The sequence below is a fragment of the Microplitis mediator genome, chromosome 8 (assembly GCF_029852145.1).
Source record: "Microplitis mediator isolate UGA2020A chromosome 8, iyMicMedi2.1, whole genome shotgun sequence".
Lineage (NCBI taxonomy): Eukaryota > Metazoa > Arthropoda > Insecta > Hymenoptera > Braconidae > Microplitis > Microplitis mediator.
The window spans coordinates 2,950,520-2,969,985 of NC_079976.1; the positions used below are offsets into that span (position 1 = coordinate 2,950,520).

The following is a 19,466-nucleotide window of genomic DNA, read 5'->3' on the forward strand; positions in this document are numbered from 1 at the left end:
GGCTCGTCTCAAAACGCAATAAAAAATATTCAAAAAATTATATATCTAATAAATGTAGTGTATAAAAAAAATATTTACTCATATTTGATCAAATAGATTCTCTCGAATTCTACGTTAACTTGTCACTAATCGTCAATACATTTCTGATTGAAACAAATCATACGTACTCTATATATAACAATTTTACTAATGATCTACGAAGTATCATTGTCAATTTAAGACAAAGATTAAAAGCAGTAATAGTTGAAAAAAAAAAATAATAATAATTAGTTGCTACGAACAAAGAAAAAGTTAATAAAAATCCAAAAGATCGAAACTATCCGTGGGTTTTTTTTTGCTATTAAATTAATTACTAGTTGAGAATTTGAAATTGATTCTTGCACACAAAATGAAGCAATCATAAAATCACTAATTAAGTTCATCATTAATTATTAATGTCTTTGATCGGGATTTTTTTTGCTTCAGGCATGTTGATTAAATAGTGCACTAAATCTTTGATGATCTGCAGCGGTTGTTGATCATTTTACCTCGGCTCTTAATTCATAGTAGATAAAAAATATGATTTTGGGAAATAACATTTTTTTAATCTCATAAATTCTTTGATTTATAGGTTCAGAATTGCACTCATTCGTATTTTATTTCTTTTTTTAATGACTTAAAAAATAATGTCTTTAATTCGAGTTAATGATCATTATAATTTCGATAAAATAATAATAATAATATCATCTATGAACAGACAAAAGAATTTATGATTTTAAAAAATTTTAAAAAATATAACGATTAATAATTAATTTATAAAAAAACCCGAAATTTCGAGTTAATTTAACATAATAATTTCATTTTTGTTCAATTTCATAATACTGAAGTTAGCCGACGTCTAATAATTTTTGGATTTTTTTTTTAAATAAAAAATTATAAAAAAGAGAATATTCATAAAAATTGCACTTGTAGTTTTTTAATTTTTCTGCATGTGCATTTTTTTAGCTTTTGTTTTTTTTACTAATGATTCGTTGAAAAAAAAATCCGAAAATTCCTAATTGCCTGCATGATCCTGAAGTTCGAAGACAATTAAAAATTTTTGGATTTTTTTTTTTCAAAAATCAATTACACAAAAAAAAAACTAAAAAAATGCACATGTAGAAACTTTAATAAACTATAAGTACAATTTTTCAAAATATTTTTTTTTATAGTTAATCGTTTTTAAAAAAATTCAAAAACTTTCAGACGTCTGCTAACTTCAGGATCATTTAATTTCTAATCATTACGTAGTTAGTAAAAATTTCAATAGATATTTAGTTTTAATGCGTCAAATTCCTGGAATATCGTTTAATAACTTCTGTTTCTAGTTACCCATCTTTTGAGCATGACGCATAATAACAATGATTCGTTAATTATTAAAATATTAGTAAATTGATTTACGAAACTAAAGTTCCAGGTGGGCAATTAGGAAAAAAATAAACATTACAATGATTTCTTAATACAATTATATTTATCTTATCTTATATTACGTTTATTGTAATGTTGAAATAATGAGTTTTCGTGGAAATTTAGGGATAAGTAGGTAATGTACGTCATTGTATGATTTTATTGCACGTCAGAGAGTGAGTATATAAAAGTATAAGTTGGTTGTAAGGTTCATTTCCGAATCGAAGGTCGAACTAGTAAGTCTAGTGTTCAAGTCAAAAGTTGTTACAAAAATTTCAAAAATATTTTAATAAAAATGAAGACTACTTTATTCACGTGTTTCATTGTTGTGGCACATTTGAGCTTACAAGTAAGTTATTATTTAAATATATAATAATATAAATAAATTTATGAATTGCATTAAAATATTTTCTGTGCAAATGTGAATGAAATTTTTATTTTCTATTACATGTAAATTACATCGAACTGCTTAGAGTTATTCAATTGAACGCCGTATGAAATATATTTTAGTTTTATTAATTTAAAAAAAAATAGTAACTTACAAATAATAGAATATTTCACTAAATTTATCGTTATTTTGAAATTATTCAGTGGAATTTATTTTCAAACAGGTATTTGCTGCACGGGTACCGTTCAATCTCCCGCCAGAAGAAAAAGTCACCGATTCAGGGGAACAAATTAGTGATGCATTGCTTTTAGATAAAAATTTTGCGATTTCGACAGTGAGTAATTTAATGAGCGCCTTAGGACTCAGTGACTCTTTAGATGATTTTTTAAAACTCAATGAGACTCAAATTCTATCGAGAGTCAATAATCTGAAGACTGCATTGGAGTTTGATAAAGACGAGTCTGCTCTGGTGATCAACGAAATCCAGAAATTGAGCCGTTATGATATTGACGATTTATCAAAATTATCTGAACATGAGATCGTTGCAATTTTAAGAAGTATCGTTAATATTCTGGGCACTAACGAATATGCGATTATCGGAAAACTTCTTGATGTCGGGCGCTCATCTTCAAATCTAACTGAAAATCGAGCAAATGCTTTAAGACATACTATTGGTGTTCTTCATCTCGTGCTCGAAAAATTGTCCCGGCCAAATGAAATTGAAAATTTAGTTCGTTCAAACAAAAATGAAATAGTTTCTGGTCTTGGCAATTTTGTTCTGTTCTTCAAAATGTACAGAGGGGACCTTCTTCTGCAATCAATTGTTAATGGAATGAAAAATAATTAAAAATAATAATGTTTTTTTTTAAATACGAATAAATTTTGCTTGTAAAAATTGTTAATTATTATTTTTTCTATTTGTAAAATTAAATTCAACTCCGAAATAATTTGTCAAGATATTGATAAGTAATTCTTATAATTAGTTATCTAATCAATTAAAAAAAATTACAATATTATATTAATGAGTGGATAATAAAAGAAAAAAAGTGAAAACTATATCATTGATTTTTTTATTTTAATTAATATTTTATAATTTTATTAAAAATAAAAATTATTTGCTTCGAGTCACTTGAAATTTTTTGGACTCATAAGAACTCGAATTTATTTTTGAAGAATTTAATCAAAATTTTGTCTTAAATAATTTTACAATTCCATTTTTAATTAACGAATATTCAATAACAAGGACACTAAATTTTAAATAATTAATTACTGTTCAACAGTAACTCATTTGATTGATCGCGGTAAAAAAAACGTTCATCAAGTCAATGTATATAAAATCTAATGAATCGTGATCGAGAAAACGTGAGAGTTATCAATCGATTAGTTTTTTCTTTTTCCGTACGTGTCTTCTTGATTTTCCTCTCAAACTCACGACCGCCAGTTAATTACTTTTCACCGGGATATACTATATAAATATATATATAGATCTATAGCTAGGAGTGACCGAGCACCGCAATAAACTCGACTATCTCCATCACAATCGGGACTCGCGGTGTCGCTTATCAAGGCAATTCATCTCCGAGAGTCAATGATGGAAATGAAATATTTTCGTGAGGGTAAAAAATAATGGAATGAAAAAAAATAAATTATTCGCACATATTGAGCCTTATGGAGGGTGGACGTCGTCAAGGTTCGTGGATGAACCGTTTAACGATTGCTTTATATGCACTGTGTATACTCGTCTATTTGTTTAAATTCATTCTACCAATATATGTGTATATATGTATGTATTATACTAGTGGACTAACGTTATAGCGTGTGGAGTGTAGAGTGTGATGGGGTTGAGTGAACAGAATGAGTGAGTGAGTGAGTAAGTGAATGAGAAAATGATTGAATGAGTAAAGTGATAGAGACAGAGAAATCCCTGGATGGCTTTAGCCGCGCGACCAATTAAAACCCTTCACCGTATACCTGGAATTGATATTGGAAACAAAAACTCCAATTTCAGGCGCGTCACGTAACTGTACCAGCCGCGTGTTAATTGACCACCATCAGCTATTACAAGCCAGATCGCTATTGGCCGGCTAAAATTTTTCTAAATCATTTTTCCATCCACATTCTTTTTTTGTTTTATTATATTTAAACTTTTTTAAATCTTTTTCACACCTTTGCAAATTATTTTTATAATAAAAAAAAAAATTTTTTATATGTATATTTATAATTATTATTGTGGGAGAGCAATTTTTTTTAATGATACTGAAGTTAGCCGTGATACTGAAATTAGCCGACGTCTAATAATTTTTGGATTTTTTAACAAACGATAAATTATGAAAAAAAAAATATTTAAAAAAATTTCACTTGTAGTCTTTTCAATTTTTTACATGTGCATATTTTTAGTTTTTTTTTTTTCTTCAAATGTAACTGTTCAAAAAAAAATCCAAAAATTTTTAATTGTCTGCTAACTTCAGGATCGTGTCAATACTTTATGACCAGATAGTAGGTTCCGGGACAATATGGTCGCTTCTTACATGAAATTATTTTATTTTAAGCAGAAGGTTATAAATCCCCCACGCTTAATGAGTTTAAAATGAGTAATAGAAAAAAATTATTAGGAAATATTATATTTTTCTTCGAAGTATTTGCTCTAATCTTCGAGTATGATGTTGAGTTTATTTTGAAATAATATAAATTATCGGTCATTTTTAATGCTTCAGGCCCGTGTAAAATTAAATACAGTAGACTGAAGTTTATGATTATCGTAATGAGTCATCTAAAAATGCCAACAGGTGTGGTAAAGTAACTATGACACCAAAATGTTTCGGGGATTTTTTTCAATAAGGCTTCAAGATACTGCTATCTAACCACGAAAAATTAGTAAATTAATTAGAATATGCTGCAATCCCAAAATTAAAAAAAAAAACGAAAAATAAAATAAAGATAGTAGAATTTTTTCTATTCAATTATTGTTAAAAATATGTTTTTCGCTTACTTTGAATTCACAATGCTGACTCATTGGTATTAGCGGCAACAGTGATCGTAATTAATAGGACAATTCCCATAAACTGAAGTAATTAATTGCATATATAAAAATGAAAAGAAATTATAATATTTTTTATGAACCAAAAATCATTATTTTGGATTTTTTTGGGTAACTGAGGAAGATAATGAAGATGATATTATTGAAGATAAAATGAAATAGAAATTTCATAATAATTGTCGTAATAAATATAAAAGAAAAAAGTTTATTATACAATCATTGTTTATGTGAAAAAGTTACAGTCGATTTGTTCGATTGAAAGTTTAATTCAATTAAAAAACTCATTATTATTCATTAAAATATAAAGATAAATTCTGCACAATTAATTATCGTTAAGTTGATTAATTTTTTCAATCTGAGCGCAGCATATTGTCTTCGTAAATCCTAGAGGCATTAAGAATAGCTGAAACTGCTTCGCGGTAACCTTCGTAGGGAAGTGCCTGTAAAAAATAATTATAAAAATAATTTAAAAAAAAATTTTTTGTGATTTTAAAAAAACTTACTTCTAATAGACTCTTTAGTGGCTTATCGTAATTCAGTGTACATGAAAAATCTACTTCATTAAGAATATCATCGTTTAGAGTCGAAACGATGAAGAATGTAAAACGATCCATATCTACATCTCTTGATGCTTCTAACAATTTTTCACAAAAAAAATCAGGTTGGCTGAGCTTTAATTCGCCTGTAAATTAATAAAAAAAAAAAATATATATTTCAGTATACCATTAGTATTGTATATATACAAAGTATATATACAAAAAAATATCAAATTACAATGTGATACATACCGTCGCCTGAATTATGACTAGATGGGTCGATTATACTATCAAATTGGTTTTGTATAAAATCCGGTAAATTTTTAAAATGTTCTACCATCTCAATTCTATAAGCTGTATAGTGAAATAAAGAAAAAAAAAATTAGTAGTCTAAAATACAAAAAAACGAATGTCGAGGAAGGTGGGGCAAAAAATACTAACCTGATTGGTAAGATCTTTTAATACCTTTGATATCGTGATACCATAAGATTCCGAACAGAATGTCATAATTATTGCGGTGTGGGTTTGAGAATATGACATGTAATTGGTGGATAAGAAAAAGTATCTTCGGATTTGCGAGGGCAGTGATTAAATCACCGAACTTTCCAAATAAATGTGTTCTACAATGAAATACTAATATTTTGCCATAAGCATGAGAATAATCTTCCAAAAATCTTTTACGGTTTCCGAGGTGTTTAGTGATAAAAACATCTATGATTATACTTTTATTGGTATTTGCAATAGCATTGTGGAGACGAACCACGTCGGCCACAGGATAAATTGAATCTATATAATAGACGTGGGCACCCAGTTGACAAGTTCCAAGATCCGTAGCCGGGCAAACTGAACCGAGCACATTGCCACTGATTATTATTGGCAAGAAAATTTTGATAACCTGTAAAAGTAATCAATTACACATATTATTGGATATAAATATAAACTATTGATAAATATTTTTTCAACAATAAAATTGTTCTTATCAAAGTCTAATACACAAGAATTGATTATATGAATAAATTTTTGTTGATATAAAAAAAAACTAATGAGTTCAATAGTAAAAAAATTTCAAGTCATATTATAAATTTGTATCAAAATTTAATTTACTACTGAGTAATAAATTTTCAGACATTAAAATGAATTTAAAAAAAAAGATTTGATCGGAATTCAAACTATTCAAATTTAAATAAATTATGATTATTAATTAGTCATTATGAAACTTACGTTAATTAATGATTGAGCCATGTTCGTTGAACTAAATTCCGGAATATAGAAAATTCAATTTTACGAAGTTAACAGGAAGAAGTTTCAACCGTAAATGCAAATTTTTGACTAGAAATAGGAAACTACGAATTCAACCCCTCTCTTAATTAGTTTCAAAATGGAGTTAGAGACAACCAATCATTGGAAAGTATCAGAGTCTACATATTCATATTGTTGTATATTATATTCTACTGTAGGTGATTTCTCTATTCCTTAAATAGCTGGTCGTAAATTTTTTTTTTCAAAATAAATTCATTATCGTTCATATCAGAGCTTAGAGCTCGCGTAAAACTAAATACAATCGTATTGTCATTATATTTTTAAGTAATTACTTTTTCAAAATTAAGACAATTCAACAATTTCAATTGTAAATAATTTATAAAGAATAACACTTACGGTAATTATTGGTTGTGCCATTGCGGATTCAGTATGTATAAAAATACTTTAATTTTATAAAACTGAACAAGAAGAAAGTATACGAGGAAATAAAGTTATTTTATTTTAAGCAGAAGGTTTTAAATCCCTCATGCTTAATGAGTTTAAAATGAGTAATAGAAAAAAATTATTAGGAAATATTATATTTTTCTTCGAAGTATTTGCTCTAATCTTCGAGTATGATGTTGAGTTTATTTTGAAATAATATAAATTATCGGTCATTTTTAATGCTTCAGGCCCGTGTAAAATTAAATACAGTAGACTGAAGTTTATGATTATCGTAATGAGTCATCTAAAAATGCCAACAGGTGTGGTAAAGTAACTATGACACCAAAATGTTTCGGGGATTTTTTTCAATAAGGCTTCAAGATACTGCTATCTAACCACGAAAAATTAGTAAATTAATTAGAATATGCTGCAATCCCAAAATTAAAAAAAAAAACGAAAAATAAAATAAAGATAGTAGAATTTTTTCTATTCAATTATTGTTAAAAATATGTTTTTCGCTTACTTTGAATTCACAATGCTGACTCATTGGTATTAGCGGCAACAGTGATCGTAATTAATAGGACAATTCCCATAAACTGAAGTAATTAATTGCATATATAAAAATGAAAAGAAATTATAATATTTTTTATGAACCAAAAATCATTATTTTGGATTTTTTTGGGTAACTGAGGAAGATAATGAAGATGATATTATTGAAGATAAAATGAAATAGAAATTTCATAATAATTGTCGTAATAAATATAAAAGAAAAAAGTTTATTATACAATCATTGTTTATGTGAAAAAGTTACAGTCGATTTGTTCGATTGAAAGTTTAATTCAATTAAAAAACTCATTATTATTCATTAAAATATAAAGATAAATTCTGCACAATTAATTATCGTCAAGTTGAATAGCTTGTTATGATTTTTTTGTAATAATAAGGGTTGGGCAGCATATCATCTCTGTAAGACCCAGGGGGACTAAGAATCGGAATTGCTGAAATCGCTTCGAGGTTATCTCCTTCGGGAAGTTCCTGTAAAAAATAATTTAAAACTCATTTAAATATACTCCAGTTCTCTACAATTCAAAAGCAATTGATAAATTGTTTATGAACAGTTATTGGTAGTGATTATAAAAAATAAGGAAACTTACACGTAATGGACTCACAAGTGGTTTACCATTAGCATTTTTATAAGACATTTTGACATCATCAAGTATTCTATCGCTCAACATCAATACAATTAAGCGGATACAATGACGTATATCTAATTCTCTTACAGCTTCTTCTAACTTTCTACGATAATAATTAGTAGGGTGGCGCAAAAAAACCGACTATTTTTTTTTTTTCGATCTCGCATGAAAATTTGTTGGTTTAAGATGTTTTAAGAGGCCTCTCCAAAAATCAGTTCGATAAAAAATTTTCAAGAGGTCGCTCACGAATTTTGAAAATATCAAAAATAATCGAAATTCGGATTTTTATTTCTAAATTTTTTTCTTTCTTGTGGCAGCAATAGTTTATATTTGTGAAATCATGACTACACTGAGAATTTCAGCCCAAAATTTAAATATTTAAACCTCGTTCAAGAATTTTGAATGTTTCCGAGTGCTGTCTTTTGGACGTTTTTGAGCGACCCTTAAATATTAATAATAAAGCTTCTCGATTTTTTCACCATCAATTTGCATGACAACGAATGAAAATATAACCCGAGAAATAGAAATATCAAGTTTTTTACATACTTTTTTATTTTTTAATTCAATTTGTAGGTTTATTCGCTTATTCAAAACTTACAAAATTTTATTGTTTAAGACTGTCCTGTATATTTTTGGTTATGCAAAAGTTATATTTAAGTGAAATGACAATAATTGAGTTGTAAAAAAATATAAAAACTAATTCAAACTATTAGTTACATATTATCAGTTAATATTCAAAATTCTTGAGCACCGTTCAAATATTTAAATTTTGGGCTGAAATTTTCAGCATAGTCATGATTTTACAAATATAAACTGTTGCTGCCACGAGAAAGAAAAAATTTAGAAATGAAAATCCGAATTTCCATCATTTTTGATATTTTCAAAATTCGTGAGCGACCTCTTGAAAATTTTTTATCGAGCTGATTTTTGGAGAGGCTTCTTAAAACATCGTAAACCAACAAATTTTCATGCGAGATCGAAAAAAAAAAATAGTCGGTTTTTTTGCGCCACCCTAATAATTAGTTTGGTTATCGATGAGTTCGCCTATGAGTCCATGAAAAAGGAAAGAAAATATATATATTATCAGTTTACATAAATTACTTTCTGTCAATAAATTAAGTTCTATATTTCGAACTATTTTCTCATCATTTCTACAGGAAAAAAAAAGTAAGCAAAAATTACTATGTGGAAAGTATCTGGAAACCACCAATGGAAGCCGATAGCTTTTACTTTTGACAAAAGTAAAAAAATTACTGTTCCATATAAGTAAAATATGCTATCATAAATTCAAAATTACTGAGCGTTTGTGTCTTTTATTTATGGAATAGTAATTTTCTACTTATGCCACAAGTAAAATTTATCAGATTCATTAATGGTTTCGGGTTACTTTCTACATGATAATTGTAACTTAATATTGAGGTCCGTTTTTTTCTGTGTAGAGATCGCTCGGATTGCATTTATATTTTGATAAATCGTGATGCTAAATAATAATCGTTAAATAAATAGCTAAAGTACATACTGTTGCCTGAATGATAAGTCCCATCAATTTTGTCTGCAAAACGTCGTCGTACAGAATAAGGTAATTTTCTAAAATGTTCCGTCACCTCAACTCTATACTCTATAATAAAAAAAAGAAGAAAAAAAATGATCAGAATAGAGCACAAAAAATCTAATGTCAAGAAAGGTGGGGCAAAATGAGGCCTTACTTTTGTGACAAAATTTTAAATTGGCCGCTTCTGGGCTGATTAACTTTCCGTAAAATAGAAACGCACTATAATTATGCACTTTTCACTAAAAACTATATTTTTTTTTTGAGTAGATGCCGCCTCATTTCACCTTAAATGACTGTATTGTTCTAGCCCACCTTCATCAACATCGAATTAGTGCTAGATAGTGATATAAAAAAAAAACATTTACCTGATTGCCCTGACTAGAAATTGTCCCAATACATATATTGGGCCCCAATTGGGAATCGCTGGGGCATGCCCAGTAGGACTACCCTACACACGAAAAAAAAAATTCTCGACTGAAGGTAAATATTCTTGATTCAAGAAAATTTTTTTGGAGACCTAAATTTTCTCAGATAAAGTAGAAATCTTCTCCAACCAAGACGAATTCTCTTGGCTCAAGAAAATCTTGACTTGGTTCCCGAAAACGTTTGTCTTCAAAAATATTTTCTTGACTCAAGATATCTGTTTTTTCTGTGTAGTCGGAACCCGATCGGGAACTTGTTGGGACATCCCAACGCAAAAATCACCTACCCAACATCAGTTTTTCCTAAGTGGGACCCAATTGGGAACTCGTCGGGATAGCCCAATGCAAAAGTAAATAACTTTTATTGGTTTTGCCACATCGAGACCCAGTTGGGAACTTATTGGGATATCCTAATGCAAAAATTATTATGTTTTTAATAACTTTTATGATTCATATATAATCTGAAATGCTCAAAATTTAAAAAAAAAAAATATTTTTTTAATTTAATGACTGAGAGATCAGTAAAATCACGGAATGCAGCGACGTAAACGTGTTAAAAATTATTGGGTGTTGGTTTTGTAAATTTCCTAAAGTTATTCCAAAAAAAAATTTTTTTGAAAAAAAATTTTTTTTTTTTAAATTTTGTTTCGAAAAAAAAGTTTTTTCTTTTTTGGAAATTTAAGCACTGTCTGCAATAAAATTGTGGACAAAGCTCTGAAAAAATGTTTGTTTTCATCTTGTTAAAGATTATGAGCTTTTCAGAGCAAAAAACGTGATCCTTTAATTTTTTTAAAAATTTGATCGCGTGAAACAAAGAAACGGCTGGTTGGATTAATCTGGCTCTCTGCAGGGTTTTTGTAGACATATTGAACTGTAAAATGCACAGTCAACATTATCGATTTCCACAATATTTTCGTTTCAGCGCTTGATTTTCCAAGAAACCACAAAAGGTCCTTTTTTTGGTGCATTTTTAAATTCATGTGACGATAGGAAAAAATTTTTTTATAACTGCTGCCTTTAAAGTTCAATATTCGAGCGTCGTGTGGCGCGAGTAAAATAGGTCTTTCTCTCGATAACTTGACGAAACTATAGAACGATGTCGAAAAATCAGCTGTTGGACTTTTCAGCATGATTTTACTGTGCTGAAAAGTAATTGCCTATAGGAAATGTATACAAATTACCTAGCAACCGTCGTTCACTCGAGTTAGAAAAAGATAGTGATACTTTTTTCTCCATATACTCCTACTGTCGCATTTATCCTGAAATTCGCACATGCGCAGATAGAAAGACGACAATTGGAAACCTGCATAGTGATCATATGTTTCTTATTCTTATTGAATATCATAACTTGTGTGTTTGTATTGTGAAAATAATATTATTATCATATTATTAATCGTTCATTAAAAATTTTCACATTATTAAAAACAGTCACAGATTTAAATTAATAAAATTAATAAACTAATTGATAGAATTCAATTGAAAAATAAAACATGAATAGATTGTTATTATTTACACTTGTACAATTGTTTATATTTAGAAGATAATTTTTTATTCTTTAAATGATTGAATTCCTCTCGATTAAACTTTAAAGGCAGTCGTTATAAAAAATATTGTTCGATACAAAGGATTAAAAAGAGGGATACGGTATGCATGTATTGTCAACACTCGTCTAGGGATATGTTACATTCACAACGAGAACTCGTACCTACATCTCGTACCTACATGTACTCGTTCTCGTTGAGAATGCGGCATAACCCAAGACTTGTGTCGCCAATCCAAGCATGCCGCAAACCCTCTTTTTAATCCTACGTATCGAAAATAGCTATTTTTTCGAAAAAGCAATGGCTAATCGTTGAAGGGTATTTATTTAAGTTTTTAAAACCCACCATTAACTTTCTGTGCGATCATTGGTTTCTGAGATATCGATAATCAAAGTCAAAAGGATCCTTTTCCATTTGAAGACCGATATCTCGGCGAGAAGTGGACGTATCAAGGTCCATAAAAAAAGAAATTAAAGCTGAATAATGAAGGTATCCGATCCTCATAGTGGTTAAGCAAAAATAATTTTTTCCACGCCCGGAGACCAAAAAAAAAAAATTAAAAAAATTTGAAAATTGTTTTGTCGTTGGTTTTTCTAAGATTACTCAAAAACTGCTGACGCTAAAAAATTTTAAAGTTCTAATCCAAAAAGTAGATACTTGGAGCTACAATTTACTTTTTTTTTCTTTTCTTGTACGACCATTTCTCTCAAAGTTAGAGCCTGTTGAAATTCGCCTGAAAATTTAGAATTTTTTTTTGATCCTTTAATTTTTTCCATTAGTGTATTTTATATCTATACTTCTATATTCATATATAAATCTATAGGCTCTGTCTGTACATGGTGTTTTTATTTCGATTTATGCGTCAAATATCATTTTTTTGACCTACTCATACATTATCTACCCATTTTGGAATTTTCGTCTGTCTGTCTCTCTGTCGGTTTGTACCTTTATAACTAATTAACCACTTATCTGATTGAGATGAAATTTTTTATACATATACAAGATGTTGTCACTTAAAATATAGGCTACTTTTTGAATCAATTGTTCCTCAGGATTCGGGTATTTAAATTATTTTTCTAAAAGTATAAGAGAAAAATAGTTAAATTACAGCCATCAATTGTTTTTATTCCATTAGCGTTAATTGTTTTTTATATTTTTTTTATCGATTAGATTTTGTTTCATTTATCAATTGTTTCTGTCAACTGAATCGTATATCGCAGTTTATTAAACAGTCAAAATACAAGAGTCTAATCTGACTTATTTGTAACTAAGTAAGAATGTAAATCTATTCAATATAGTATCTCTGGAACTATAAGGCTTACGGATTTAAAATTCAGTGTGAACGTTTGTTATGTCATGTAGGTATTCTCCATAAGGGCTTTAATAAAATTTACTCCTAACAGGGTTTGCGTGGGCTTCAAGCGTTAATATGCTTCCGTTTTTCAAATACATACGTTACAGTGTTGAAATTCGGCATGAACGTTTATTATGTCATTTAGGGATCCCTCATGAAACGGCTTTAAGAAAATCAACTCTTAAGGGGGTTCACGGGGCGTTAAAGGTTAATATGCTTCCGTTCATTGAATATATGTGTTACAGAGTTTAAATTCGGCATGAACGTTAACTTTGTCATGTATACAGAAAAAAAAATTCTCGACTGAAGATAAATATTCTTGATTCAAGAAAATTTTTTTGGAAACCTAAATTTTCTCCGATAAAGTAGAAATCTTCTCCGACCAAGGCAAATTTTTTTTAACCAAGACAAATTCTCTCGGCTCAAGAAAATCTTGATTTAATTCCCGAAAACATTTGTCTTCCAAAATATTTTCTTAATTCAAGATAACCTTTTTTTCTGTGTAAGTATCTCTCATAAACCGGATTTAATAGATTCAACTCCTAAAGGAGTTTACGGGAGTGTCAAACCTTAATGTATTCCCGTTTTTTAAATATATGTGTTACAAAGTTTAAATTAAGTATAACGATTAATTGTATCGTCAACTTATGTACACTGAGAGAAAAATTTACTAATATTTGATAAATTGATTTATCAATATTTGATAAATTATATATATCAAATATTCAACTGTATTTATTAAATATTATCCTACACATATCAAATATCGATCTTTCTATCGACTAAATATTAATAAATTGATATTAACATTTGATAGGTTGCTGATCAATATTTAGTCGAAATTTATTAATATTTGATAAAATTTTATCAACTATTGATATGTGAAATTTATATATAGTATTAATAAGTGTGGTGGCGTTGTACCCTCTAACCTAACATATTGCCTTGCATCCGCGTCACAAGTTAATAAATTGTTTTTATGCTTGTCGGAATAATTAAAAGAAATAAAATAAAGTGTCATGGAAGAATTATTAAAAAAGTGGGACTTGCTAAAATTACTTCCAATTTTGAATGGTATGTATTTTTATCTATAATTATATTTATATTCATACATAAATTTAGCGTACGTTGTGTTTGGTTAATGACATACATGGTGAATATTCATCAAGTTTCATTTTTTAATCAATGTTACGTATATATATATATATATATATATATATATATATATATATATATATATATATATATATATATATATATATATATATATATATATATGTTCTTATATAAATATTTACATAAAAAAAAACAAATTCATGTAAGAAACAAGTCTGCATAAATAAATGTTTTTTTGTTTCATAAGATTTGAAATTTGTTTTGTGTTTATAGAAAATGATATATCCGACATTGAAACCCTTGGAGAGTTCCTTAATGGCGATCCCAAAGACATTGCCCAATTAATCCCTTCCATTGGATTGAAAATAAAATTAATAAAAAAATATAAAGAAGAAGTTGGTTGATTGTTTTCTTTCCTCAATTTTTATTTGCATTTCCCTGATTAAGAAAAATGATTTAATCCAAGCTAAGTGTATCTCTATATTTTAGTCGATTCAAATTGTTATAAATCTTTTCAAATTGTTCTGAATCATTTCAAATAATTTTTCTTAATCAGGGTTTATACTTTAATATTCATTGTATTATTTTCAAAAACCAGGTGTACAATTTGGTTATTTATATTTTTATTACTGAAATTTGTTTTTTAATTAAAATTTTTTCATTATTTTCAGAGTCTAAATAGTTTTGGCGCTCAACCATCAATATCAACTCAATCGATTGATCTCAATGAGACTGATATAATACTCGGAGAAAATGAGCAAGAAATATTATTAAATATCAATAGTGTACTAAGTGAAAATATTCCTGAATCTTCTGTTTACGATAAGCCATCAAAAAAGCAAAAAATTTCAGAAGTGTTATTCTTCGATATTCATGAGATATTGAATGATCACCCATTAGGGCCATCAGTTCTGTCTTATTATAAAGCTTTTTCGGAGTTGGAGAACAGAATCCAAGGTCGTTTATGTGAAATCGTCAGTTTATTTTATATTCGGCGTTATGGAATGTAAATGTTAATTTCATTATGTGTTTTAATGTTAAAATTATAATATTGAGTTAAATTTTTATTGAATAGGACACTAACAAATGAAGATCTTGAAAAAATTGCACGAGATATTGTTTCAAAATTTAATAACGAGTGTTTGGAATCTTATTATGTTGCTCCAATAAAAAGAAAGGACTTTCAGACTACCAAGTATATTGGAGCAAAAGGAAAATTAGTGAACGCATATAAATATAATTGCACTATTATCCGTGAAGGTCAGCATTGGAAATCGCTTTGTGAAGTTCCTTCAGATTCAAAACCTAAGGATTCACAACTAGATCATATCGGTAATGATACATGTATAAATTTTCTCTTTTAGCTTTTATGAAAGATGATTTTTACTTATTTTCTATATATTTACTACAGAAAAAACAGAACCTGAGAAAAGTAAAACTTGGCTAATAAACAATCGAGATATCGAGGATGTTTTAAAGCATTGGGATATTTCATATGCTTTACGAGAAAATGAAATCGAGTCGAATCAATTTCAAACGGTTACTGATATTTATAATGACTGGCCAATTCTAAAAGATAGTATTGGATATCAGCTGGTATATTTTTCACTTATTCCTTAATTTATATTTATATATATATATATATATATATATATATATTTGTATGTTCACTTTTGCGTGTACATGTTTATTTATTTATTTATATTACAAATAAAATCAATTTGTCAGATTGAAAGAGACTTCGTAAAAAAATTTGGTGATAATAATACATTTGGTGACAACTGGCAATCGCTGTTTGATAAAACAATAAGTTTATATCGTACCAAGTTAAGAGAGTCAGAAACTAAGAACTTAGAATTACTGGAGAGACAGCCAAATTTAACTGAAAGTATGGTCAACTTTTCTTTGTATTCATAATAATTTCTTCACCATTAAATAAAAAACACTATAAATATAATTTGTTATTATATTTATTTTATTCATTATTTACAGACGCTAAGTCGCTCTTGCAAATTAAAATTTTATCAAGTGTACTATGTTCGAAATCCAAAACAGTCAGCATCAAATCAACAGCGAATAAAGGAAAGAAAAAAAACGTTTGGAAACCAGATCTAGAAGAAACACGAGATGGAATTTTTATTCATGTTCCAGTAAAAAAATTTTACAAATATTGTTTATATTGTTTAGATAATAGGTATAAATGTTAGATATTTTTTCTAGATGCCTGGAGCAATTGAAACAAAAGTGCGTGCGAAAAATGAAAAAATGTTAAAAATGGGATTACCAGTTCAGCCTTTTATGATTATTGTTGGAAAGGATTCAATGTCAATTGATGCATGTTATGTGCGAGTAGATAACGTCCAATACGAAATCAAATCAATACTCAATTGTCTCAATACTTTATTAAAAGTATTTTTGACATTTAAAGTTTCATACCCTGTTGAAAGTGAAACATTTTGGTACTTTATTCAGTGGGGTGTTTATAATATTCATACTTCGTGTGATATCAAAATACCCTTCATTTGTGATTTATTCAATAAGCTAAAGCGGCGCTAAAATGAAGTGCAATATTTGTTCTACAACATTTTGTGATATTCATAGTCTTTTAAATCATATTACAAGTGTCCATCCAATGCAGCGTTCATTTTCTTGTTTTAATTCGGGTTGTGTTCGTAAATTTTTATGTATTCCGACATTGAAAAACCATATATTTAAATGTCCGTATTTTGAAATTCATGAAACTAATGATGACATAAATAATAAGAACTCTATTCAGAATTGTTTATTAAATTTTATTGGTAAATTATATACTAATAACTCTATAACAAGAGCATTAACTCAAGAAATTATTTCGGATTTGACAGAGTATACACAAGAATTAAAAACTCTATTTTTACAAAAAATAATAGCAATTACTACTCCAGATTTATTTACATCAATTCAAAATTCTATGGATTTAAATGTAATAGATAAATTAAGTACTGAAGCTAAGAGAATTACCTTTTTAAAATCGTTAAATGTTTTGATACTACCTGAAAAAATTTTACTCGGAGAAATAGATGACGATAAAACCATTAACGGCACAACGATAAGAACAAAAAAAGAGTGTTATGCACAGTTTGTTCCATTGACAAAAGTATTAAAAAACTTTATGGAACTTCCAAATGTATATGATAAAATTATTAATTACATGAAGGATGAAATTTCACGTACAAATGAAAATACAGTGTATACGAGTTTGTTCCAAGGAACAGTCTGGCATCAAGTAAAAAGTCATTTTGTTGACAGAACTGTTATACCAATTTATTTGTATTACGATGACTTTGGTATTGGAGATCCTCTTTCTCCTGCTGCAACCACACATAAAATGGGTGGTCTTTATTATTCAATTGCAGCACTACCACCTCAATACTCATCATCAGTTGATAGTATTCTTCTAGCTCAATTAACATATAATGCAGATTATAATGAATTTAAAAATGATAAATGTTTTACTAGAGTCATAAAGGAATTCGAAGAACTAGCAAATACTGGAATCCAAATTTCTATTGACGGTCAATTAAATCAAATTTATTTTGTGTTAATTGGAGTATTAGGTGATAACTTAGCGCTCAATAGCCTCCTAGGTTACAATCAGTCATTTGCACATGGGTATTGCTGTCGTATTTGTCGTGCTCCAAAACAAACAACGCAAAAACTTTGCATTGAAGATTTGAGTTTACTTAGAACATTGGAGAATTATAAAGAAGACGTCAAATTATCTGATTGTGGAGTAAAGGAAGAATGCACTTTTAATAAAGTTCCGTACTTTCATAATGTTGTCAATATTACTTGTGATGTTTTGCATGATTTTTTTCTCGGTATTTGTCGATATAATATGGCAAAAATAATTAAATATTGTATTGATCAAAATTATTTTACATTAAATGATTTGAATGATCGTTTGCGATATTTTAATTACTCTGATATAGATCATGGAAATAAATTATTATCTATAAATGGAAAACATATTCAACAGGGCCATATTATTATCACAGGAGCAGAAATGTCATTTTTAATTACATACTTTGGGATGATAGTTGGAGATTGTATTCCTGAAAACGATCGTGTATGGATGTTTCACTTAATTCAATTTGATTTAATGAACATTCTTACATCAAATTGTATTACACAGACCGATTTAAAATATTTACAACAGTTATCTCAAGCTCATAATGAACTTTACATTGAATTGTTCAATTGTAATTTGACTATTAAATACCATAATTTAATTCATTACAAAAGGATAATTGAAGCAATGGGTCCAGTAAAAAATTTTTCTTGTGAAAAACATGAATCTTATCATCAAAAATCAAAAAAATACGCCCAATTGGTTTGTTCACGTGTTAATATATGCTATACACTAGCATTTCATTTACAATTAGGCTTAAGTTTTAAATTTTTAAATAAAATAGGGTTCGAAAATAGTATTAAGCTTGGTAAAAAAACCCAATTGAAATTTAATAATTTATTAAACAACATTTCCGTTATTGAAGTTTCATATATTAAAATAAATAATAAAGAATTTAAACCAGGAAATTTATTTTATTTACATCACAATATTGATGATAATCCTGTATTCGGTATAATTTATCATATTATCAATAACAATAACATTTATTATTTTATTTATCAAGAATGTTGCACAATTGGATTAGACCAGCATGTAAAAGGATTCGTTATAGTGTTACCATCAAAAAAACAATGTATTAATCATAAATTATACAAAGTTGATTTGAATAACTATATCAAACCATTGATGGTTCACCAGTTATTCAATGGGTTCAATGTTGTTACTTGTAGAAGTTTACAATAAAATTTTATATTTCTACATTTCCAATTGTTACGTTTTCGCTGCACGATGTTGATGTTGAGCTCAGCTAGTTCTGTAGTATTTCTAGGTATTGGGTTCTCGACAGCAAATCACCTCACGGTGACCCGAAATAACTGGTTGTATTTTAGATATAACAATAACTTTATTCACAATTGATAGTTATAGAATTTAGAAGTTGAAAGTATACACTTAATATACAAATGATGTATGTTCAATAGTCAACTTACAGAAGGTATGACTATGGACTTGATAATTTAATAAGCTCTGATATCAAAGATCTGGTGTTCAGAGTCTAAGTCTAATGTGTCTAAGACTAAATGTATTTTAATAATGATCGAACAGAGTG

General features: G+C 28.1%; 3 protein-coding genes across 4 annotated transcripts; 2 read left to right on the plus strand and 1 right to left on the minus strand.

The window, feature by feature from the left end:
• The first annotated feature begins 1,587 nt into the window (after positions 1-1,587).
• On the plus strand, positions 1,588-2,869 carry LOC130672885 (uncharacterized). Its single transcript, XM_057477661.1, has 2 exons — positions 1,588-1,774; positions 2,037-2,869. The coding sequence occupies exons 1-2, from the start codon at positions 1,721-1,723 to the stop codon at positions 2,658-2,660; spliced, it is 678 nt and encodes a 225-aa protein (XP_057333644.1). The 5' UTR covers positions 1,588-1,720; the 3' UTR covers positions 2,661-2,869.
• A 2,170-nt stretch (positions 2,870-5,039) lies between these two features.
• Positions 5,040-6,761, minus strand: LOC130672881 (annexin B9-like). Of its 2 annotated transcripts, none has more exons than XM_057477652.1 (5): positions 6,608-6,761; positions 5,852-6,281; positions 5,639-5,740; positions 5,354-5,532; positions 5,040-5,290 (listed from the first exon to the last, which is right to left on the minus strand). In XM_057477652.1, exons 1-5 carry the CDS (start codon positions 6,626-6,628, stop codon positions 5,201-5,203), a joined length of 822 nt encoding a protein of 273 aa, XP_057333635.1. In that variant the 5' UTR covers positions 6,629-6,761; the 3' UTR covers positions 5,040-5,200. The 2 variants fall into 2 exon arrangements, with proteins under 2 accessions (XP_057333635.1, XP_057333634.1); XM_057477651.1 differs by having other exon boundaries at positions 5,828-6,281.
• A 7,127-nt stretch (positions 6,762-13,888) lies between these two features.
• Positions 13,889-16,826, plus strand: LOC130672879 (uncharacterized). Its single transcript, XM_057477649.1, has 7 exons — positions 13,889-14,205; positions 14,919-15,253; positions 15,323-15,579; positions 15,659-15,843; positions 15,976-16,135; positions 16,240-16,397; positions 16,468-16,826. Exons 1-7 carry the CDS (start codon positions 14,203-14,205, stop codon positions 16,801-16,803), a joined length of 1,434 nt encoding a protein of 477 aa, XP_057333632.1. The 5' UTR covers positions 13,889-14,202; the 3' UTR covers positions 16,804-16,826.
• The last annotated feature ends 2,640 nt before the right edge of the window (positions 16,827-19,466 follow it).